This window comes from Accipiter gentilis, chromosome 25 (genome assembly GCF_929443795.1).
Source record: "Accipiter gentilis chromosome 25, bAccGen1.1, whole genome shotgun sequence".
NCBI classification, from domain to species: domain Eukaryota; kingdom Metazoa; phylum Chordata; class Aves; order Accipitriformes; family Accipitridae; genus Astur; species Astur gentilis.
The window spans coordinates 19,165,617-19,189,651 of record NC_064904.1 but is presented as its reverse complement, the minus strand read 5'-3'; the positions used below and the strand labels follow the sequence as shown (position 1 = coordinate 19,189,651).

Below are 24,035 nucleotides of genomic sequence, written 5' to 3'. Positions count from 1 at the left end.
GTGTTTTTCTCTCCCCTCCTTTTATAACCCTACTACTTGCTCATTTTCATTCCACTTCTGGTCAGCAGGGATGGCTTTGATGGTGGGTTTTCCTCCGGGCTTTAGCTGGGAATTAAACTTTTACAGCATAGTACAACTGGCTGGGGGTTTTCCACCAAGACTCATTTATATTTGGAAATAACAAATGGATGAGCCGGAGGAGTGGTTTTGATGAATTCCTGCCAGTGGAAAAAAGGGGGTTAGGGAGCTTTGGTGCTTTAGGAGGAAAAGCAGCAAGAAGGATGAATTTCCCCCGGGTTTTGTACAGAGTTAAGAAATTTGATTTTGAAAGAAAAATTGAAAAGTTTTTGCTTCAGTTTCATATGGGCTGAAAGGTCATCTTAAGCCCTCTGCCCGCAGGTTTCCCTGGAGCAGAAAAACTGCTTTTCATATCATCTACCCCGCAATGAAGCTTACAGCCACTAATTTTGAGAAATGAGTGTCTTTCTGCAGAATTTGCTCTTGTCTCTAGAAATGAATCCTTTGTTAACAGACCAGTGCAGATGTTTTGTTAGCCGTCACGATGTGAATCCCACACCTGTACCCAGGGGCACGCTGAAAATAGCAGCATTGGCTTGGGTTTGCTGCAAACCAAAAAGGACCTTCCCGTAGCGCTGGATCCAGAACTTGTCCCGGTTATCCCAGCAGGTGATGAGACACGGCTCGGCTGAGCGACAGCTAAATCCAGAGATTTTTTTGGTCTCGGTTATCAGGAAACAGCCCCCATGAAGTTCATCTAATTTCATTGAGAGTAACTGCAATAAAACATTAAACAAGTGTGTTACATCCTAAGTCCGTACATTAAAATACATTAGCTGCATTTGGGGTTTAACCAGCAGTTTAGTGACTTTGCAAGTGATGGAATTTGAATTTTGTTAAGCCAACAGACCAATCTTTTCATATATTTTTCATTACAGGAAACAAAGATAGTTCGTCCATTTCCATCTTTTCTTCTAAATACTGTGTATTACCCCTACTAACCAACAGACCCAAGAAAAAGATACCTAAATCTTTAAGGAGATAACTAAAAATGAATCAGATGGTATGGAAGAAGAGCAGTGAAAAATGGAGACTATTCAGTAAAAATTTTATTTAAAAATCTATTCAAGTTGCAACACTTCTACCAAAAAGTGTCAGAAGATCTACGATTTGGGGTTTTTTAATACTTTAGCCTACATAAGGCATATTTCTGTACTTGACTGAAAGGCAAGTAAATACCTACCCCCTGTAAAGCCTTTCTTGAGAAATAACTCCAAATCACAGGAGTTTGTGCATCACTCTTTTCCTAGCAGTGTTAAAAGTTATTTATTAAGAACAAATTGAACTTGGTGGTATCAAAATTTCAGCCAGGAAATACAAACCCATCTACAACTGGGAAGGAAAAACAAATCCAAAGCTTTCCAAAGATAATTTGGGGAGGGGTTCAGCCTCACCTCTTTGTCGTGGGTGTATTTTCACCGTTGCTTTGGGTGTTTGCTTTTGTGGAGGGTTAAAAGGCACGTGGTTGGAAGCGCACCTGATGGGCAGCTGAGCTGGGATGCTCTCGTTGCTGTTGATAGCTCAACGAAATGCAAGATCTTAGTAGGACTCAACAGGGCTTAGACATTTGTATGGATGCCAAGAACCTCCGCGATGACGTTAGGCAGATGTGTAAATGCTCGTGCTTCGGTGCATAAGCCAAGTCCTAACCCAAAGGGAGAGACAGAGAAGCTGCCCCTGGGTCTGTGTGAGGACATTCCCATCCTGGGGATTTTTATGCCTTTCCCAGAAAGATACGGGTCCGGGTGATTCTAGCGGGGCGAGTTTCATGGCGAGAGGCAGCAGCCAAGCACCCGGCACGGTCGCGTGCTCAGGTTTGCTGTCGGTACGTGACTCCGCAGGGGGAAAACCTCCAGAGCTGCTCAATTTTTTTTAATTTTTTTTTTCCCCTAGAGGTGCAATCCACACAACGCCTTTCCTTAAGCAACCTGACATAGCTCCTGTAACCCCATCTCCTTGCAGGTACTCCCATCCCCTTTGCTTCCCGGGAGGCAAAGCGAAGAGCTCAGGGTAGGGTCCAGCTAGCCGCGGGCACTGCAAAGCCATCAGCAAGGCACCGTGGCCAACCACCACGCATTTTATAATTTCATTTAATTTTTTTCGGGGGACTCTGCTGCATCCCGGGCCGCGAGGGGGGAATAACCTCTTTGATTTTTTTTTTTTTTTTTTTTTTTTCAGTTCTCTCAGGCCAGACACACCACAGCCCTTTGAAACGCTCTGTGTCCCTTACCCCACCCATGAATGTGCCAAACCAACCTCTAGGACATGGATGGATGTCTCATGAGGACTTACGAGCTAGAGGACCCCAGTGCATCCCTTCCGATCATGCCCCCCTGTCTCCACAAAGCAGTGTAGCCTCTTCGGGAAGTGGTGGGAGTGAACATTTAGAAGATCAGCCTTCCGCTCGTAACACATTCCAGGAGGAAGGGAGTGGGATGAAAGGTGAGTGAAAAACCAGATGCCTCCCCCTCCCCATCCCCAGCACCCAGAGGCAGGAGGGGAAAAGCCTTTTTCCCGGCAGCGCGGGGCTCGGTTGGCGGTTTTGGGCGAGAGTCCTCGTAACCAAACGGGGCCTTACGGCGTTTCTTCCCGGCTTAGGAATTTAGGTTTAGGGGAATAAGTTAGGTTTTCTTTGAAGCAGCGGCTGGTCCTGATCTGACGTCTTACAGTTGGGTGCCGGTGGGCTGGTTTTGCCCCAAAATCCTGCAAGCTGCCAGCTTTCCAAAAAGCTGGATTTTTGCCATAGCCTGGGGCTTTTGGCTGCGAGTTGTGCTCTTTTCTCTCTCTTTTTTATTACGGTGGAAAGTAGCTTAGTGTAAGTTTAGCAAGCCACGTGTGATTTACCATTGCGGTGTTTGGTACCCACCAAGTATTTGGGGAAGTTTCAGCTTAGGATACTTGTTTGCAGCGAATTTATCCTGTGTATTTCAGTTGTTTTTCCCACTATGCCTGCATTTCGCGGAGACTCTAAGCAATAAATGTATGTGATCCTGTTGGTAAACAAGGCAGAAACGAAACCCTACTGCTGCAGTCGAAGATGGAGCGCAAACTTCAGGCTGTAGCGGAATAAATAGATAAAAACTGGGCAAACACACAGGCTGTATATTCCTGTGAACAGACAAGATGACTGAAAATGAACCCGCAGCTATCAAAGACTGATTTAAACAACTGCCGTTTTCAGTAATGCAAAGCAACTGAACTGGGTAAAGACCGATGATGTATCAGAATAAGGGAATAATCGTGTTTTTTAAATAGTCACAAGGTCTGATTTTATTCTAATTACAGACAAATCCAGATAAGTGTAAATCTCTGTAACATGGAACGGCGTTTGATTTGGCACTGTGTGACTTAGATGTGCGTGAAACAAACCGGCGGGCAGGCTCGGCAGGGTCACCACGAGCGTGTCGAAGACTAAGCTGCGATCAGCGTGAAGGGTCCCCAAGGCTTTCCGTGCCTGGGGCCGCATCCTGCGGTCTGTCAGGACAGGGAGACCCTCGTTGGGAGCAAGCGGTGCAGAGGGGGGTCTGTTTAACCCTTCAGTGTTTCTCCGGGTTTCTGCCGTGGAGCTGGCAGGGAGACCGTGGGGAGCGTGGCTCCCCGTCATCCACAGCTGAAGCTCTGGGACCTGCGTGGGTAGAAACTTCCCCGTGCAACGCAAATCAATCCGTACGGCCAAATCCACAAAACCCAAAGGCGCTATTGCCCAGGCCGACCACACGCGATAATCGATTAAATAAACTCCATGTATTAGGACAGTCCGTTGGAGCTGCGTGCAGCCCCCCATGGGGGAAGGTGGCTGCCCTTCCTCGGGCCATCCCTTCCCGGGCGTCCTTCTCTGGAAGCAGGTTCGCAAACATCTAAACCTGATTCTCTCCAGTGCTGAGTCAGCCAGTTTGTTTTTGTCCCGCTGTCCGGGGACGTGCAAAACAGATGTCTGCAGCCTCTGGTGTCTACGACTGTCGTGTCCTTCCCCCCCCACACCCCTCCGCTGTATTTTCTTCAGACTGAAGCAATCCAGTTTCTTCCCAGATGGTGTTTTCTAAACTTAGGGTTGTTGTCACTTGTGTCCACCGGCTTTTTTCCAGAAAGTCCGTATTTTATGGAAGGTGTGTTGCCCAAAACTGGACTCGGGAACAGAGCAGAGATTTGCTTGCCGTACAGCCAGCGTTCCTGTGGCTGTATAGCTCATCGTCCTCAAATAACACACCGCTGAGGGCTGCGTGTGACCCATTGTATCCCCACAGCTTTCCTGCAAAAAAAAAAAAAAAAATGTACTGCCCGTTCCCTGCCCTCGCTTCGTGCCGTTTCTTGTTCCTACAGAAACGCACAACTTTGTGCATTTTTATTGGGTTGCATCTTATTTCATCCAGACCGGTTGCTCCGTTTGCCAAGTCCCTTCTCTGAATTGCAGCCACGTCTCCCTGAGCGCCTGCAGGCTCTTGGGGCTTGATGTCACCCGTGCCTCTGGTCAGCTTGCTCCTTCTTTAACACCCTCCGGGGCATCCAGGAGGATAGAGGGGAAAACAGAACCACAACAGACCCCCATCCAACGTGGCTTAGCAGTTCATCTCCCCCAGTGTCCCCTATTTCTCTCTTTTCCATCTGTCTTCATGCCGAAGGAAAAGTGCCCTTTGCCTTTTTCCTGACCCCTGGTTTCTCCAGGGGGAAACGTGGACACTTTGTTCCCTGCAGAGCTCGTCCATCTGTCTGTCCATCTCGTCTCGGGGCACAGCTTGGGGTGCACCGGGTTTGGGTAGAACTGAGGGTTTCTGCTGCGAGTATGTCCATGGCTTAGCATGGTGTGCCATAAGGGCACTTCTGAAGCTGTCCTGTGTATATATTGGCCTTTGTATATATATATATATATATATATATATATGGCAGAGTGAATTGTTTTCCTTTTAAATTTCCATGCCGGTACCCCGATATACACGTGCCAGCCCAACTCCGGCGTTTAATGCCTGTAGGTGACAATGTCAGTGAGCAGCGTGGAAGTCCTCGCTTTGCTGCTCACGTCAGGCACGGCGTTTCTGACAGCCGTGCCATGACTTCGCAATTAGCTCCCGGTAATCAGTGATTAAAGCGTAGCTCCGTGGGCAGGCAGCTCACTGCTCCGCAGGGAGCGTTAGGAAATTTGACTTTCCAAGGACTACGAAATCGCCTTAGATGACCTTGCACCTCCCGGTTGCCTCTTCCCCAAGGGAAGGGGGAAAGCCCCACCACCGTTCCTCTGTGGTTCCTTCTCCCCAGCCCACTCCCAGGATTGCCATCCCCGCTGGCAAAGGGGCTCTGGGACCATCGTAGCTCCCAAAATTAGGAGGTGGTCCAGGGAGGCTTGATGCAAAGGGACAGAAGAGCTGCTTCTGCGCCCTGACCCTCTGCAAATGTTGGAGATGGGTTTTCTGCAGGGTTTAATGTCTTAATGAAGTTGCAGCTCTCTTCTGAAAATATCTCCATGGGCTTTGCCATCGGCACAGATGTGTGCCAAAGACGTGTCCCCAAGGGACGTGGGATCAGGTAGACTTTTATTGTGTCGTCACTAAAATGGCGTGGTGGTGTGTTAAAATGAAGTTGAGTTTTGAGCCTGCCAGTCCCAGGCTGGAAACACAGGGCTTTCTGCTAAAAGCTTTTAATTTTTTTAAACAGAAGATCGTTTTGAGAGGCCTCTGGTAGCAGTTTTTAGGACTGTTGTATGTTGGGACTTTTGGAAAATGGCAAAATTCAGCTGGTCCATGCTCAGTAACTGCTTTGCCCCCATGTTTGGTGTGGGGTTGATCTCCTTCTGTGCAGCATTTGAGGAATTTCATTGAAACCCAAATCCTGATGTGTGTCAGAGGACAGAGAGTGTGAGCAAAATGCAGCATTTTGGGGCCGTTTGCATCCTCTGCTTGGATGCGAGCGGGGTTTGGGGTCAGCCCGGGCAGTGGGCAGCAGGAGACTTGTGGCAGATGTAAGAATTGCCTTAGGGGACCAAACCAAAGGTCCATCTTGCCCTGGCCCCTCCAGCGACGAGGCGTTGGTTTGGGAAGAGCTCCGTGACGATCCTTGACTTGCATCTGGTGCTCAGCAACATGGGGCTTTCTGGACACATCAGGGGATGTCCCCAGCAGTGAGACTGTCCTTCTCGCATCATCTCATCACGTTCCAAAGCAAGCCTGGCCTCACGCTTTGCAGTCGGATCGGCCTAGAAAACCTTTGAGGTTGGCTACGTTAGCGAAGGTTATTGGATGTGGCCGTGGAGGTTGTCCTCACGCTGGCCTTGGGGATGGTGAGCAGAGCACCAGCACCCACAGCAGCCCCAGCCCGGCAGCAGAAGCACACAGTGGGTAGAAATCCCTCCCGAAAATGGTGCAAGCCTCCATTCCATCCCTCGGTGGAGGAAGGTTGGGCAGAGGAACCCCATCGGGGTATCCTCACCACCAGCCATCGCTCCTTCCCCTCGGGCTTTCCCACACCGTCAGCCCCTGCCTTGCCCTGGGACGTGGGGTCCACCACCCACTCCACACATACCCCGCACATCGACTCGGGAACCATCAAAGAGAGGGGAGTTGTTGCTGGTAATTAGTATTTAGCCCCAAAAGAGACATTTCCCGAGCCTCCACCTGCTCTCTCCATTCAAGGTGTGGGGTTTGGGGCTGAAACACTGGGTTTTTGTTGTTACTGCACCCCATGTGGGTTGAGACGGGGTTCCTGGGTGTCTCGGTGGTGGGGAACGGGACGAGGACTAATGGACGAGGGTATTGCTGGGAGCGGAGCGCGTGAGCTCGGTAGGCTAAGGCAGAGCTATTGTCGGGTTGTAGGTGCTAAATAAAGCAGGTCCCGATTTGGCACAGCGTTTGAAGCCTTTAGGATTCAAAGCAAAAGCGTCATCACGGGCACGATGTTGTGCTGCAGCACAGATATCTGCAGGGCCCCCCCCCCCGGCCCTTGTGGGGTGTCACCACAGGCCCCCCAAACCTGTGAACCCCCAAGTTGCATGTTGAAGAGGAAGGATTCCCCTCCTGGGTCCCTCCCTGTGAAACCACATTGACGTCAGGAGAATAAAAGTATTTTTGGGTACCCATCCAGCCAGGCACAGAGGTGCTACGCTGCAGATAACGACTGGGAAGGAAGAAGTCATTTCAGTTAGTGCATTTTGAGGTCCCAAGTCACGCTTCTGAAAGAGGTTGTGGGACCATCTTTGATGGCACGTCATTTTTCCATGCTCAAAAAAAAAGATCTCTTTATTTCTCTTTAAGCATCATTCAAATTTTCAGCACATACCATCTTCCCTCACGCCATAAATCAGTGTCTGCCATCTGCAGAACAGCCATTTGCTCATCCTAAGCTCAACCACACCATTAGCTTCGGCGGTTCCCACGTTCCTGGGAAAAGGGCAGCGAGGAGCTTGGCGTGCAGTGGTACGACACCAGCTCCCCATAGGCTAATTCCCAGCATCTCAGCCACAGAAACCAAACCTCTGAGGACGTGTCCTCATCCAGGGGCTGGTTCCTCCTACCATCCATATCCATAGCACCATGTCCTCATCCAAGGGCTGGTTCCTCCTCCTAGCATCATATCCATAGCGCTATGTCCTCCAAAAGGTCCGTGAAGTTCAGTAAGGTGTCTGAAGAACCGGTGGGGTGGTGGATAGCACCTAATCAACTCCTCGTGTTGCTGTTGATGCTGTTGCGCGTGGTTGAGCGGTGTCATGAACTCAACGGGAGCTCTTATCTCCTTACCTTTGTGCTGCAGATGTCCCAGCCTGGCTGAAGAGCCTCCGGCTGCACAAGTACGCCGCTCTCTTCTCGCAGATGACGTACGAGGAGATGATGGCCCTCACCGAATGCCAGCTCGAGGCACAAGTACGTCCCACGTCAGTCGTAAAGCAACCGGCCGCGGTCCCGACGCGTGGGCAGTCGGTCGATGAGATGCCTCCGATGCCTTTTTGTGTCTTCACGTGGAAGGCGTTTTGCCTGCAGGTGGTTGGGAAGCAGACAGAGAAAGGAAAATTGGGTCTTGGGGAGTGAAAAAAAACCCACATTGTACCTGAAAAAGTCCTTGTCCCAGATTTCTTACTGGAGTCCCAGCATGAAAGTCCCATCACTGGGAGCTACGCTTGGGTTTTTTTCCAGTTGGGATTAAGTTCTGGAGTTTCAGGGACACAGTCTGCTGTACCCAACTCCTTTAGGGTCAGTGGGGCTTTGGTGGCCAGGTGCCTTGTTAACCTTTGAAAATGTTCCCGCTTTGAGATTTACCTCGGGATTATCCTCAGGATGAAGAGAGCCGGTCAGCACCTTTGCTTTCACTGTGTGAGATGTACCGGGGAAGGGCAGACTAGCTAGAAATCTCTATATTCAGCAAGCCTCTAAGTGATTTTTCTGATGTCCCCCGCTAATCCCTGCATGCACTCAGAAATTTGATTAATTTATAGCAGCCCTTTTCGTTTAGGGGAGGAAGGATTTGGGTTGACCTGGCTGTCCTGTGGAAATGTTAATGTCGGGTTTTGTGCTGTTTTTGCAGAACGTTACCAAAGGCGCAAGACACAAAATAGTCATCAGTATCCAAAAGCTAAAAGAAAGACAAAACCTGCTCAAATCTTTAGAAAGAGTAAGTAATCACAACCGCTTTTGTATTTCTTGGTTTTCAAGAAGCGAGGAATTAATGTTGGGGTGAAGCACTCTTCAGTTACACATATTGTTGGGATCCTTTGCAGAGGAATCTGTTGTTGGCTTGGCCGCCTCTGAATGATGTCTCAAACACTCCTGTACCAGAGGCAAGGTTTTATTTGGGGCTATATTTTGCAGAGTGAGTCCTAATCCATCTCCACTCAGGCAGCTGGGATGGATATGCCTTGCAGGACTGGTACAAGCCCTGACCAGCTCCAGGGTGCTCAGAAACACCTGAGCTTTGAGTGATGGGGGGCACCATCCCAGCGACACCGACGGAAGGTGGTGGCCCATCTGCTGAACCGTGGTGCAGGACCAGCTCTAGCCCCAACAGCCGTCGTGGTCCTCTCTGCCGCTGGAGAACCAGCTGGGCAGACCCCTGGTCATCCCGCGCCCACTCGCTTATCTCTGCCTTCTTGATGCCACTGTCCCTCTCGTGAGACCCTTCCGTGCGTGGGGTCGGCACGTGGACCCCCAGAGCCCTGCCCCTACCTCTCCGTCCCCAAAAAGAGATGGGATTTCCCGGTGTCCGTCAGGTCGAGGGCCACTGCACTTTTCTGGGGCATCAGATAGGTAACCTGTCCCCAGATAAAAAGGCAGACACCCACGTCAGTGCCTGAACAACATCTTAAATTTCCAAGGAGAACAAACAGAAACTTCTTTGTCACTTCAGTAAAAGCTTAATCTCTGCAGAAATGGCTGTCGGAGAAGCAGCAGCACCACAGACTTGCTGGGAGCAGCTCACCCAACCTCTCGCTATTTATTATCGCAATATTATATTATAGTTAATTGCACCATCTTCAAACAGCAACTTGCAGAGCCTCCCACTAGGGGCTTTTAAATACTCGTGTGGTGTGTTGCTGTTTATTGGTGTTTTCGTTAGCTCACTGCTTCACTATTTATTTATAATATGGGCTTGTACTCAGAGTATGGCAGGAGCTAATAAAGCCATATTTACCTCCGTATATCGATAATAACTATTAAATCCAAGAGACAGCCCGCTGGATTGAGCTTGCTTTGGCGATGTGTTTTCCAGATGATTACACAGCCTCTTCCCCCGCTTTTCCGCCTGGGTTTTGAAATATGGTATTGATTGACTGGCATGGTGCGGGAGCTTAAGCCCAGTTCAGCTGACACAACCAGCCACGCACGCTGTAAAATACAGGCAATAAGTGGCAGGGACTGCTTTTGAGCCCTCCTGGGGTGGGTTTGAGCTGTGGGGCTGTGACCGTGTCCCACTGCTGGGGCTCAGAGCTGCCTGTGAGCTGCCTTACTTGGGAGGAGACGTCTCTGGTTTTCCAGGCTTCCCATCCAATTTCTTTTTGCTAAACAAGAGCATGTGTGGGACTTAATTTTTTTGGGCAGTGTCTCACTGCTAAAGTTTGCTGCTTTCTTGGAAAGAGCTGCTCCACCCCTCTCCCCCAGTTAGCAGAGCAGGATTTTTTTCCCCAAAAAATAGTGCCCAGCAGACTGACACCAGCTCTTCAAGAGAAGTGGGGCTGAGACGTCCAAGAGCGAGCTGGGGAGGGGGGGGGGCAGCAGGAATTAGGGAGAACAACCATTTCAGCTGGCTCGTGCACAGCCTGCGTGCCCGCTTTGTGTCTCTTCCCTAGGCACAGCCAGGACTCACTCCAAAAGCTGCCTCTTTCCAAGCAGCGTCCCACGAGCCGGACCGTGCAGGAGCCTGCAATGAGCTCTTCTGGTCCAGGCTACATTAAAAAACAAAATGCAATTATTTCTCATCAGCGGGATGAGGATCTGACCATAGAAAGGGGTTTCTTGATCCACACTATAACCCAGAGCAAGGCTCGGGGTGTACCCAAATTCTCTCCCTCCTGCGTGGACCTCCCCCAGGATCTCCGAGCTGAATGGTTTTGCTATGGGGATATAAGCTCCCCTGCAGCCTCGTGTTCTCCCCTTCTGCGTCTGACCACAACCCCCCCTGCTCCCCTTGAAACCCTCCCTTTCCCCTCTGCATCCACTCCCCCAGCCCATCCCAGTGTGGGCTCCTGCATCCCAGCGTGGTCCTGGATCCTGTGGTGGTCCCAGGGCATAAGGATGCTACGGCAAGCTCTTTGGGATTAATGGAGAGCCAGGCTTGAAGGCAGTGCTGGAAACTGGAGAGAAGCCCACATTTTAAAATACAGTTCTAATTAAATAGAGCTGAAATGTCGTGATCGTGGGATTGTCTGGGGAAGGAGCAAGATGCTCGCTGGTCCAGCATTGAAATCTCACAGGCTCAGTCGCTCTCACGAAGTTGCCATCTTCCTGGTGGAAATTTGGAAAGGCTGAAGCCGGATTGTCACTGGTTTTGGGTCCCAGTGGTTGCCAGTGGTTGAATCTCTGGGGATTCAGGTCTGAACACATCTGTGGATAATCAGACACAATCCTTGCAGCAGCTCCACATTCCCCTGGTCTAAGCAAAAGACGGGGTGAATGAAACGCGGCTGTTGACTATGGGCTGCGGCAGGGTCCTGGCGCAGGAGCGAGCCCGTCAGCTTTGCTGGGGGGGTAACGGTAGGGATCTGGTTCGTAGCTGATGTCCTGTCATCCCCTCTTCTCTCCACTTGAATCCTCAGGACATCCTGGAAGGTGGCAACTTGCGTGTCCCGCTGCAGGAACTACACCAAATGATCCTCACCCCCATCAAAGCCTACTCTTCCCAAAACTCGAGCACGGAGGAGCACAGCCGGGACGCGGATTCGCATCACCCCTCCTCCCTGATCGGCTCAGACAGCCAAGGCTCTGACTGCAAGGACTCTGCCGCGGGGGGGATGCAGCAGCATCCGTTGGCGGGATGCGAGGGCGAGTCGGGGGGGGCCCCTTTACCTGAAGGCGACCTGCCCGGGCAGTTCACCAGAGTGATGGGGAAAGGTGAGCGGCTGTCACTTAGTATTGACGTCCTCGCTAGGGAGAGCTGCTTCGGGGCAGGCTGCGTGCGGTGACGGTGCTGGCGGCAGCCTTTTTTCCCGAGCCCCTGCAAGCCGCGGTCCTGGGGAGGGGGGGATGATTTTTTGAGGTCCCGTCGTGCCGTGGTAAGAGGTAAGAGCGTGGCTGGGGAGGTGGGCAGTGATTTTTGGAAGGGGCGGCGATGGGACCGGCTGCCTGCCGCGGGTCAGAAGTGGACAGCATCCTCTCCCTGCCCCAGATCAGGAGCAGATAGCATCCTCTCCCTTCCCATTCAGAGCCCTGGGGGCATCCCACCGGTCCGGAGGTGTTTTCAGCAGCATCCCTTAGGCTTTCTCTGCTTGTGTGGGGGTAGCGCTGGTGCGTGGGCTTAGCGTGAGCCGTCCTGACTGCAAATCAGCTGGGTCCAAACCTCTTAAGTCCTGATTTAAATAGAGGACACCCTAAATACTTGGGTGCCTTTCCATGGCTGGTGCGGGGTACACAGCTTTGCATCAGGATTAACGCACCGGGAGGTGCACAGGAGCGATGTGAGGTAGGGACCGACACCCTGTGCCGTGTACAGGGCTCTTTTTTAGCAAATTTGTGTGAGCTTGGACGTGTCCCAACTCCCCTCGATGGGATCTGAGGTGTCGGTGCTGGCTGCGTGAAGGGAGATCTCCCTGGGGAAGAGGGGAGGGGAGTCTGGTCCGCAGGCTCACACAGGAGACCAGGAACAGAAAGAAACTCCTTGGGATGCCACAAAGAAATATCAGCCCTGTCCCTATTTCAGACCTTTTTTTGCAAAAAAATAGACGAGGTGTTTTCTATATAAAAACTTGCTGCAAAGTGTCTCACCAGCTAATGGACTGCATGCACAAACTTGGGTTTCTGGCCCCATTTTAAACCCGCTGATGAATCCAGCCCGTGACAAATGCCTCCGTCACGCACGGAGCTGTATGTATGGCACAAGCCTTGCAGGACGAGGTGTCCTTCTGGACTGCAAGGCATCCCTGCCCGGGGGCTGCGACCGGAGAGACTCGCTTCTCTGTGAACTCATTTCCACTTGCTTTTATGGCGTTAATTCCCAAAGAGGATTAAAATCCATCGGGAAAGGTGGGAATCCGTTTGCAGCGGGAGCAGATTTTGGCTGTAGGAGCAGGAGCTCTCCCAGCGCCGGCTCTTGCCTAGGAATGGGGAATAATCCTGTGCCCCTCATTTGCTCAGGTCTAATTTTGGTGACGCCCCTGATGTTACTCTGGATTTACACCATCATACCGGAGAACAAAATCTGGTCCTAAATATAGGATGGCACGGCAGGAATTGGGGAAGGGAGTTTTTTCTCGCTGGTGAGAAGACCTGCCTGTGGGACAAGGGAAACGGGATGTCCAAGGCGTTCGTTGGACCCCCCTGGACCCCAGCTCCGTGTCCCCATGCCCATTTCTCTTCTCTTTTTTTTTTTCCAGTATGCACACAACTTTTAGTTTCCCGACCCGATGAAGAGAACATAAGTTCCTATTTACAGCTCATAGACAAATGTCTAATCCACGAGGTGAGTCGTGACGGAGCATCTAAAACTGTTGTTCTCATCACTTAGAAACTGTTTCCAAAGTGTCTGTTTATGTAAACCTTTTGGTTTCTAACACAAATATTTTTGGGGGGTATTAATAGTAATTCTGACAGAACAGGGCTGGAGCGGGCGGTAGCTCCAACGTGGTGCATGGAAACGTTGCCTCCCCACCCCACGCTCGCTTAATTGCCAAGACCTGGAGCTGGGAAATTCATCTGGCTCTTGACAGTCCGATCAGCAGCTGGATGAAAGAAAAAAGAATCCCAGGCGGTTTCTATCAGACAGACCCGGCGATCGCTTGGCGTTGCCGCCTCCTGTTTTGCAGCGCGGGCGGTCTTGGGATTTTGCAACGGGGGCATCTGTTTCTGCTCCCGGCAGATCCGCCTTTGCCGCGGGATGGCTCGGGATGGCCGAGGTCGTGCCGCAGGGCTCCGGCACGCTCCTGCCCGGTGGCAGGGAGGGATGGCCGATGGCTCCGGTGTCCTGCAGCATTTCATACCCATGCTGGCTTCACCTGGCAGAACAAGCTGCTCCTCATCACCTGCCCATATGGCAGGGGTCGGGGGGGAGGCGGTACACCCTCTCGTAGGAGCTGCAGGCTTTCCCAGCTTTGTTTCCAAAAAAATAACGCTGTCAAAGCACGGGGGAATCTCCTCTGGAGAGGGCTAGTGGCTGCAAACCCCAAAATGTGCTGCACGCTGCGTGGAAGAGGAGAGAGGCGATTTGCAGCCCCTTGCTCTTGCAGCTGAAGCCGGTGCCCGAGCCACGTTTGTGCGAAGGTTTGATCCGTGCATCTCCGCAGGGCCGAGCATGGGGCATCTTGAATCGGGGTGAAATAGTTGGATACCGGGCAAAATGCGAGCGCTTCATCGTATTTTGTGAACTGTGCTCCCGGCCGCCTCTGTCGATCACGGTGGGGGTTTCAGTGCGTTTTGCTGGCAGCGCTTGCTGTCTCAGCCGATTTTTGGCCCCGTGCAACACGGGATGGTGGCACCCGCTGTTCGGGTTTGCTGCAAAACAGGTTCAGAGCCGTGGGTATGGTCTTCTTGGTGCTTTACACAGACAGGGGCAGTGGAAAATAGCTGGAGGGGAGAGCATGTTGTGCTCCCACTTGCTCCCCTCTTGGAGAGCATCGGGAGCCTGGAAAGGTGCCTGGACTTTCTGGATGGCCGAGCAGGGCATCGCTGTGGGAAGAGAGATGCCAAAGAAAGGAACAAAGGTGGTGGGAGCAGAGGCCTGGGGCTCTGCAAAGCCAGGAAAACACTTTGCTGCAGAGGAGCTCGTTTTCCAGGAGCGCCTGGGATGGACGTGGTGACGCAGCATCACCCCACCGGTGCCAGGCTGTGTCCCAGGATCACCGTCTGCGTCGGCTCCAGCATAATCAGCGCCGGGAGAGAGCATCTCCTCCCGAGGGTGGTTCAGAGCAATCAAGTCAGACGCTAATTAGCCTCCAAATTGTCCTCCGGAGACCTCCGCTCCTCTCCGCCGCCGGCGCGGAGACGTTGGGTGTCTAAAGTTAGCTGCGGTGGGCACGTGGGTGTCCCCGTAACCCACACCGCCTGCCGGGAGGTCTGGGGCGTTTCGGGAGGAGATCCATCCCTTGCGTGGGTGACCTTCACCACAAGTCGGGTGCGTGATGGGGCTTCACCCCGGGTGACCTCCCACGGAGGCTGTCGGTGCCAGCAACGGAGCCGAGAGGAGGGTAGGATGCAGGATGCCACGGAGCAGCTCTGCTTTCCAAATCCCAGCTTTTTTCCCACTCCGGCAGCATTTTTCTAGAGCCCTGCTCTGCCCGGGGGCTTTGGCAGCCTTGGGGCCATCACTGCGGGGTGCAGGGGATGCTGCCGGAGCGTTTGCTCTACCTGAGATGAGTAAATCCTTGAGAGAGACCAGGGTTTCCCTTTGGACTTGGCCGATGGGGCTCAGCTCACGCCACCGCCTGCTTCGGCTGCTTTTCTTCACACGCACACCCACATGCACATCCTTGCTCGCTTTGTCCAGAAAAATATTTATATGTTTCCTATATTTCTCTCTTTTGTTTTTTTTTGGGGGGGGGCCCAGGCGTTTACAGAGATCCAGAAGAAGCGGCTGCTGTCATGGAAACAGCAGGTGCAGAAACTCTTTCGGTCTTTCCCTCGGAAATCCCTCCTGGAGCTGTCAGGCTATCGGCAGCAGAGGAGGTACGCTGGTTTTTGGGGAGGGATGGGTGGGACGCAGCAGCCGGAGGGGCCGACAAGGGCGTCTCAAGTGGGACCGGTGTCTCCCAATAGGGAGGGATGGATCCTGCCGGGTTCAGAGCCGCATTTCGGGAGGGAGGAGGGTTGGAAAAGCTTCGGCAATAAAACCCCAGGCGTCGGCTGGGAAGGGAAAGCAGCAGTAAGTTTGCTTGAGTGTGTGGTTGGCGCTTACCCCACCGATTCCCACCGTGTCCCTCTGGCTCTGAATCCGGAGCTTCCCAGCTGTACAGCGTATCCCCAGCACTGGGTGGCCAGCTTTGTCCCTGCCTGTTGCCCTTTGCTAATTACATCAGCGCTGGAATTTCACCAAAAAGCCGTCAACTGGCAAAAAAAAAAAAAAAAAGCTTGAAGCCTGCGGAGGGTGCAGAGCCGGGGTGCTGTGGTCAGAACGCCTGGGTGGGGATGCGTTACAAACACCGTGTCTGCTCACTTCCACGGTGATGCTGGATTTCGGGCGATCCCAGAAAACGTTGGGGTTATGGCAAGAACAGATATTTTTAGATCAGTTTTAACAACAGCATCAGCCTTTTGTTTTGTTTTGCTAAGTCTATATTGCTGCAGTCTTGTGCAAGTTCTTTTTTCTGAAAAAGAAAGGGGTTTGGAGATAACTGGGAGCATTGGGACAGCCGGGATGTGAGGTCAGAAGGAACAAGCGCAGAACTGCAGTGTTCCCCAGTGGAATTAAATGAAATATTTTGGAATGCAAAACCAAGCAATTTCAGTGTTCATGGCAGGATCAGAAGCAGAATAGACAAGAGCAAAGGGTTTTGCTGGACCCATTTGGGTCACCAGCGCAGCGGTTTAGCTGCGTATCCAGGCTGACCCCAAGCACAAGCTAAAGCTGCCGGCTTGAAATGATCCCAGTCCCTTTCCCAGGGCCGCCCAGGATGCTCTCCGGTTTTCCTTGCTGCTTTTGAGTTCTTTGCCTTTTGCGTTTCTTCTGCTCCTGGGGAGCCACGGGAGAGGAAGGAGCACGTGGCCAGTCTTGTTTTTCTCATGGGGATTTAATGGCAAGAGTGGGTTTTGGACGAGGTTTAAAGAAACCCCGTCGTAGTTCTGCCTAGTAAATTTATCCAGTTTTGGGATCCCAGCGTGCTCGTGTTGTCTGAAGCATGTTTGCAGCTGCCTGCACAAGCAGGAGAGATGAGGGCTGGGAGGAAGGTGAGCTGAAACATCTGCGAGGGTGATTAAGTGCTGGAGAAGGGCAGGAGGGGACCAGGGAGCGTCAAAGCAACCGCAGCTGTGGGTTTGCAGCGTGCTCCTACCCTTGGCTGTGCTTAAACCCGATAACGACGTCGCAGTCCCGCTGCCCAGCTAAGGGGGCAGAGACACCAAGCCAACGTTGCGCGGCGAGGAGACCCACGCTGCCTGTGTTTCTGTGGGTTACCTGATTATTTTGGTGTCATTCCTCTGATTTTAAATGCAAAAAACCCACATGGGGAGGGACGCCAGCGTGTCCGAGCCGATCTTCCAAGGAGTAAAGATGATTTTGTGTCCTGAGATCGGTGCCTCGGGACGTTTGGGCTGAGTCTTGGGTCCAGATGGTTTTGGTCTGACCACAGGGAGCTGGGTGAGGGTTTGCAGTGCAGAGACGGGAGCGGGTGAGGAGTCCCACCTCCACAGGCACGTGCCTTTCGCTCAACCCTTCCCTAGAAAATCTTGGACTCGTTAGGTCGTTTTAACCAAATTTTACAGAACTTGAGAAGTCTCAGAGAGGACCGTGTTTGTAAAAATGAACCTCCTGGAAGGGGAGAACTTCGAGCCCTTTAAGCATCCCCAGTAAAGAAAACCCAACTGCACGAGCTGAACCTTTATCAGACACTAGAGAATCCACATGCGAGAGCTCTCTCCTCTACAGCTCAAAGGCATGAAGAGTTTAAGTCAAAACCCAAGAAATCAGGTGCCGCTAGCTCCAGTGCCTAGGGAATTACCTGCGTTATTTTAGCTTGCATTTAAGAACAGGCCCATTTTGCAGGAGTAAAATTAAAAAAAAAATTTAAACAGTGAATCTGACAACTGCAGAAGGGAGGGAGGGAGGGTGACTGGCAGGAGGGAAGAAGAAAAGATGCTGCTGTGGTATGGCCAAACCTCCTCCTTCCCACTGCACGTGCAGGATGGAGGACCAGCAGCATCGGGGCAGGAGCAGAGGTCACGGTGAACCCGTGGCCGTGGGACGGGTATGGGGGGACGAGCATCGGTCCGGCATTTCGCGATAACGCGGGGCACCCTCAGGATGTTTGGCTGTTGGTCTGAGCACACCAACCCAGCCGCTCGCCCCAACGGCAGCACCGTCCCCTTGCAAGGGACCGATTTCTCACCCGCGGCGATTTTTCTCTCCGCAGCCGAGGCTTTGGCCAGTCGAACTCCTTACCGACAGCCGGATCTGCAGGGGCAGGACTGGGCCGGCGAAACCCCCGCCAGTTCCAGATCCCCTCCCGCAACCTCCCCACCGCCCGGCTGGGGCTGCTGGGTCCCAGTGGGCTGCTGGGCACCCCCCAGCGCAGCCCCGCCGCCAGCCCCGCCATCCTCAAGCAAGGCAGACAGGTTGGTCGACGTCACCTCCAGCTTTTTCATCCCTTCCCCATAAGCTCCCTTTGCTTTTTCTCCTCTTAACTCATCCGGATCCCTCTTTTTCAAGCGAGCGAGAGGGATTTGCAGGCGTTCGGGTTGCGCTCCCCTCCCTGCGGCGGGATGCAGAAGAGGGACCGGCGCAGAGGGGCAAAACCGAGAGCACATGGGGCGGCGAGAGAGGGATGCGGGGAGGGATGAGCCCCAGGGCGTTATAAATATGTGGCACGGAGCCTTCCATTTTACATCCCGCACCCCGTTTTCGTTTGCTTCCCACAGAACCTCTGGTTTGCCAACCCCGGGGGCAGCAACAGTATGCCCAGCCGGAGCCACAGCTCGGTGCAAAGGACGCGCTCGCTGCCGGTCCACACCTCTCCGCAGACCATGCTGATGTTTCAGCAGCCAGGTAGGTCGCAGACGTTTGTTTTTTCGCTTACCCACAGCTCAGCGAGACGAGGGGAGGCTCTGAAAGGAGCCGAGCTAGTCGGCTTACGGGATTGATTGAACCGGAGACATCACCGGAGGGATTTTGACCCTATATATATCATCTTGGCCCTGTATCTAATAACGCTGGTGCCTTACCTAGCTTACTTCTGAGGGTCTTCGTTCAGGCAGGGAAGGGGGTAGCTCATCTGTCACCTTTTTTGCTCGTGCGTGGACACGGAGAAGCGGTGCGGAGGGACTGCCTTCGTGCACTCGGGGGAAATTCTTTTCTCAATGTATGTGAAGGGAAACGGTGCCGTGTTGGTGCTTCCTGCCCAAACACCGCAAAAAAACGCTCCTGTATATAGGAGCAAACTCTGATTTGGGGGGGGGGGGGGTGTCCTGCTGAACCTGGAGCCTGAACCTGGAGCATCCTTCCCATTAGGGACGTGCATGCGTTTTTCTCTGTGTATCCATTAGCCTTTAAGCCTGCCTTTTCTTACCAACACACTTACCATAACAATTTATACCGCAGGACAGGGAGTTACACCCCCCCCAGTATACTCAACCTCATCCGTAAGCTTCTGCCGTGGTTTCAGCTTGGCAGCTCCCCTCACGTCACACGCCTGCGGTGTTTTAACTGCCTAATTTAAGCGGCAAATGTCCTGTACAGCAAAAGCAGCGTCTGTTCTCGGGTATTGATTAAACACCAAGACAAGGGCACATTTCTGCAGGAGAATAAATAGGTTTCTCTTTGCGTGTTAGCCTGCGGTGAATGAGGGCGTAGGAGGATTAGAGAGCCAAAGATGCGGACCGAGTCGCGAGGAAAATAAGCAGTAACGCGGGGCTGGGCTTCTGAAACACTTTTCATCAGGCTGCGGGGACCTCAACCCTCCTGGACCTCGTCCCACGTTCCTACAAGCCGGTGGCAAGCCGGAGATGCCGGCCGTCGGGAGCAAAAGCTGTATTTGCGAAGCTCTTTTTGCTGCAGAGGGGAGGGCATTTCGGTGCTGTAGGGATCAGGCCGGGGTGTTGCAGCACACCAAACTGCATTCCAGCTCCTTTTTTTTTTTGTGCTCACCCCACCGGGGACGTGGCGTGGGTGACTGAGCCGTGGCCGAGGCGGCCATGGAAAAGCCGGACGGATGGCGGCTCTGCCGGTCTGTGCTGCCATCCCACGTCCGAGCGCTAACCCTGCCTGCACGGGCAGCTCCCAGCCCTGCTTGAACATTTTCCATGTATCGAGGATTTTTGCAGGGCCTGAGCGAGGGGAAAGCCCGGGGCTGCCCCCTCCCAGGTCCTGTCCCCCCCTCCCACCAGCATCTCCCACCAGCACCTGAACCCCTCATTTCCAGCTACCCTCTTCTGCAATGCCACCGAGTCTCCCCAGATTTACCCCTTACCGATAAGAAACAGAGGATCGATGACTATTTTTGCAAATATCTCTCGCCGGAGGTGATTGCACCGGGAAGCAAAGCGTTGCCAGAGTCCGGCCGTGCGGTCAGACCCCCCCCTCCCGCCCCGGGCCATCTTTTGGGTGGTTTATTACCCCAAGTGCTCCCACGCCAGCAGCAGCAGAGCGGGCAGGGGGGAGTTACGGGGACGGGCAAGCGGGGTCCCTGCCGGGTCCCCTTGACCAAGATCTCTTGTCCTTTTCTCCCTGCAGAGTTCCAGGTGCCGGTGACTGAACCTGACATCAACAACAGGCTGGAGTCCCTGTGCCTGAGCATGACGGAGCACGCGCTCAGCGGTGAGCACTCCCTCCTCCTCGGGCTTTTCCAGCACATCCACGCCGCCTCCGCCGAACCCCCCGGCACCTGCCCCGCGGCCCCAAAAAGCTGGGACAGGCTTTGGCTGTGAGGGGACGGGACGGCGGCGGGGCTGGATGCCGAGACGCTCCCAGGGATGCTCCCGGAGCGGGGGGGTCGGATGGGGACGGCGGCTTCTCTCGGCGAGGTAGCCGGGGCAGGGGGTAAAAAACCGAACGCGGGGCTCGCACCCAGCGCTAGTGAAGTCTGTGCTTGTTAGCCGCTAGTAAGCTTGCTAATAATAATTAGTATTAGCTCGCTAGTCTGTTATTAGTTCTCGATAAAGCCCTTGCCACCGGCGTGCTCGAATGGTTCACAGGCTTTGGAGTATTTTACCCTTCTGCCACCGGCATCCCTCGTTCGGCCGAGGGGTGCGGGACCCCCAAAGGCACGGGGCTAAAACCCTGCCGCGGGCTGTAGGGTGCTGTGCCGGGCGCTGTGCCGGCTCCTTGCCCGTGCCCGGGGCGGCTGCGGATGCCAGCCCGGGCGGGCGGATAACGGGCAATGGGGAGGGAGGAGGACCAAGGCAGAAAAACAGACAAGAAAGGTGGAAAAGGCAGCGGCAGCGTGATGGAGAGCCCCCTGCGGCAAAAAGCACCGGCACCAGCAGCGCCTGGACCCCCCCCCCAAGCACGAAGGATGACCCCCTCACCCCCGGCAATGGGACGAGCACGGCCGCCGGCATCGCCCAGACCCTCCCGAATAATCAGCTCGGGTCTCATCCCCCGGCAATCCCCGGACTGTGTCGTATATACGGCTGAGGACAGGAACGCTCGGGGAGGAGGAGGAGGAGGAGGAGGAGGAGGAGGACCACCAGGCTCCCCGCAGCGATGCAACAGCCCGGGACACGAGAGCAAGGACTGTAAGAAGCAGCAGGGCCCTGGCAGTGCCACGGCAGCATCCTCGGCCGGGAAAAACAAGGACACTTCTGTCACCCAAAGCGTTTCTCCGGCGTGTGCCCAGGAGAGGCTTAGCTGTCTCGTTCCTCTGCAGGGTACTGTTCCTCCGAGTTATTTTTTTCCAGGTCGCATACCCCGAGCCTCTCGAAACCGGTCGTGCTATAAATAGCTCTTAAAAAAATAAACCTTCGGGGGAGAAAAAAAAAAAAAAAAAAAAAAAAAAAAAAAAGGCGTAACAAACCTGTTTGTTTTTAGTCTTAAGGAGGGAGGCGGCCGTGATGCCTTGGGTAGCGTAACAGGGAGCGCTCTGTTCTGGGGCTACCCCAGGAGCCCCCCCCCTCCGCCGCTCTCCATCCTGGGGATGGGGGTTTGGGATGGGGGATGTGGGGTGGTCAGGGCCGGAGGAGGGTTGGAAATGCTGTTGGGTGTTGATTTCTGGCCCCGTAAGAGCTGCTGGTGCCCGGGAGGTGGAGGAGAGGGGGCTGCTGGCAGCAGGGTCCTTTCTGCGGCTTCGGGATGGACCGTGGACCCCTCACTCCTGGGCTCGGGGCTGCAGCTGGATGCGTCCCTGCTGTCATGGGACGCTGGGGATGGGGGCTCTGGGGAGACAAAAACAACCCCTTGGGGGGGTGGTGTGTTTCTTTTTTTGCCCTGCCATGATCCTGAGAGGGAGGAAAATTTTGCATCTTCTGCGGACGCAGGTATTGCAGGGCTGGGTTAGCTGCTCCCCCTGCCCAGGACCGGCTCCGTTCTCGTGGGCAGTGGGGTCCTGAACTTGTCCCGCTGTATTGGGGGGTCCCAGACTCGCACCCACCTTTGCGTCGAGTCCGGGCTTCCCAGAAATCCCTCTCCTGGGAAAGGTGCCGTGGGGACGGGGCAGAACCCTGGACCGATGTTGGGACAGCGACTCCGGGGGGGCGGGGGGGCTGCCGTGGGGTCAGACGGAGGCACCGGCAGAGTGCTGACACCCCAAAACCCTTCTGTACCCCTTTGAGGAGATGGGATGGAGGGGGGGGGGGTGCCCCCATGGTTCCACCTCGCCGTGGGTTGGGGGTGATTTGGGGGGGGTCCATCCCCCCTTCCTCGGCTCCAGGGAGGGAGGTGGGATACGGATGCGACGTGAGCGGCTGCTCACCCGGGGTTGCTCCTAACTCAACTTTCCTGCTTGCAGATGGCGTTGACCGAACCTCCACGATTTAGAAGGGCGTCGCGACGGGGACGCTGGCCGGGAGAACAACTGCTGCGGGTCCAGCGGCGAGGTCGGGGGCTTGCAGGGAGCCTCAAGCGATAGCTTGCATCCTTTCTCCTCTCTCTCCTCTCCTCTCTCTTTCTCTCTCTCCTGTTTTAATTTTGTGAATGTGTAGATTGTCCTTGTGAACATATCATTAGACTTGGAATTTGTGTTGTCATTTATTACATCCATGCTAGGGGGGGGAAAAGAAAGAAAACAAAAAGTGGCAAAAAGTCAACGACGACGATGGAAAAGCATGGGGAGGGTGGGGCGGGGGGGGGGGGAACGCGGCAGGAGAGTGCTGACAACGGAGGGTTCACCGGAGCACCGTGGGCAAACCCTGTTTCTGGATGAGAATAAGAATGAATAGTGAATATCACGCGGGTGTGTGACCAAAAACCCTTGGGGGAGGATTTGCCTGTCCTGCCGGGGGCTTCGGGACCGGTGGTCCCATCCCTTGAGTTTTGCTGCGTTCAGGCACGGACTGGCCTGGAAAGCCCAGATTTTAGAAAAAAAAAAAACCAAAACAACCAAACCCAAAATTTCCTTTCAGTTTAGCCGAGAGCATCCGCAGTTTCGAGGCAGCGTTGTGCACAGGGCAGCCGAGCCGGAGGGTCGGTGGGTGCCTGCCGGACACCGGGGTCCGACCCCTGTCCCTGTACCCCCGGCGTGGGTCGGGGTACGGGGACGTGACGGGGGGCATCTCGCCCGGCGGAGGGTCCCGGGGGATGTTGGTAAAGCGGGATCGGAGGAGGGATGCTGGGTGAGTTTCCGTGTCTCTTGCCTTGCCTGTGCGGGTACCGGGAAGGTGTTGCATCCGTGGCTTTACACATCTACCCCCCCCCCCCCCAGCCTGCCAAAAACCCAACGATAACGGGCTTTTCCAGCCCCCCGGGGCGGCCGATGAGGGACGAAGGCTTTTGGGAGGGAGCGTGCAGTTTTATTTAGCTAAATAAAAACCAAAGGGCACCAAAACGCAGTTTCACAGCCCCATTTTCTTGGCATTATACATGTGCCGGAGAGGAGAGGTGGATGATGGCAGTGGCTCGGCTGCTCGCTCCCCCGCCGCTGTGTCGCTTTTTATAACGGGGAGCTAAATTTGGTCCGAGGGCATTAAAGAGATAAATCCCACACGGCGCTGCTCGAGCCTGTGCTCAAAGCGAGGTCGGGGCCAGAAAAACCATCGGCGCCCACAGCGATGCTCGGCGGAGCGGCGGCTTCGCTCCTGCCGGTCCTGATGCTGTTCCGAGTCCTCTGCTGGAATAAGAATAAATTTAAAATTAATTAATGAAGGGAGGTGATGAGTGGAAGCGGCAGCCACGGGGGTTGTGGCGATATTCCCAAAAAACTGGGCTCGGCCGTGAGAACCGATGGGTAGCAGCGTGTGCCGGGACCGGCCGGAGCAGGGCTGGGGGCAGCAGGGCTGGGAGATGTGTGAATCCATTTGCCATGCAGCATTTTGAAGTTGTTTTTCTTAAAAAAAAAAAAAAAAAAAACAACAAAAAACAACCAACCAAAAAAAAAAAAAAAAAGTGCCATATGCAATGTTTTATGTTTGCTGTTCCTTGGTGTCCTGCTTCCCGGCAGGCATGAGATTTTGGGGGGGGGGGGGGGTGCGCAGGGTAGGGGGGGAGCGGAGAAGGGAAAACCCGAAAGCGAGGGAGGTTGGGAAGAGGTGCGAGGAGGT

General features: G+C 53.9%; 1 protein-coding gene across 4 annotated transcripts in view; it reads left to right on the top strand.

Moving 5' to 3' along the window:
• The window catches only part of SAMD4A (sterile alpha motif domain containing 4A), a 102,843-nt gene extending 80,329 nt beyond the window's left edge, over positions 1-22,514 (top strand). Inside the window, exons 3-12 of one of the 4 annotated variants that reach the window (XR_007509593.1) lie at positions 2,257-2,520; positions 7,813-7,922; positions 8,581-8,667; positions 11,306-11,600; positions 13,079-13,164; positions 15,244-15,362; positions 17,762-17,963; positions 18,267-18,393; positions 20,077-21,212; positions 22,289-22,514. Coding sequence is in view for 2 of the 4 variants with exons in the window: in XM_049828614.1 (XP_049684571.1) it covers positions 2,257-2,520; positions 7,813-7,922; positions 8,581-8,667; positions 11,306-11,600; positions 13,079-13,164; positions 15,244-15,362; positions 17,762-17,963; positions 18,267-18,393; positions 20,077-20,160; positions 22,289-22,317 (1,403 nt within the window). In the remaining 2 variants the exon portion in view is untranslated. The remainder of the gene's footprint in view (positions 1-2,256; positions 2,521-7,812; positions 7,923-8,580; positions 8,668-11,305; positions 11,601-13,078; positions 13,165-15,243; positions 15,363-17,761; positions 17,964-18,266; positions 18,394-20,076; positions 21,213-22,288) is intronic. The other 3 variants (XM_049828614.1, XR_007509594.1, XM_049828615.1) reach the window with 3 other exon arrangements.
• Positions 22,515-24,035: the final 1,521 nt, after the last annotated feature.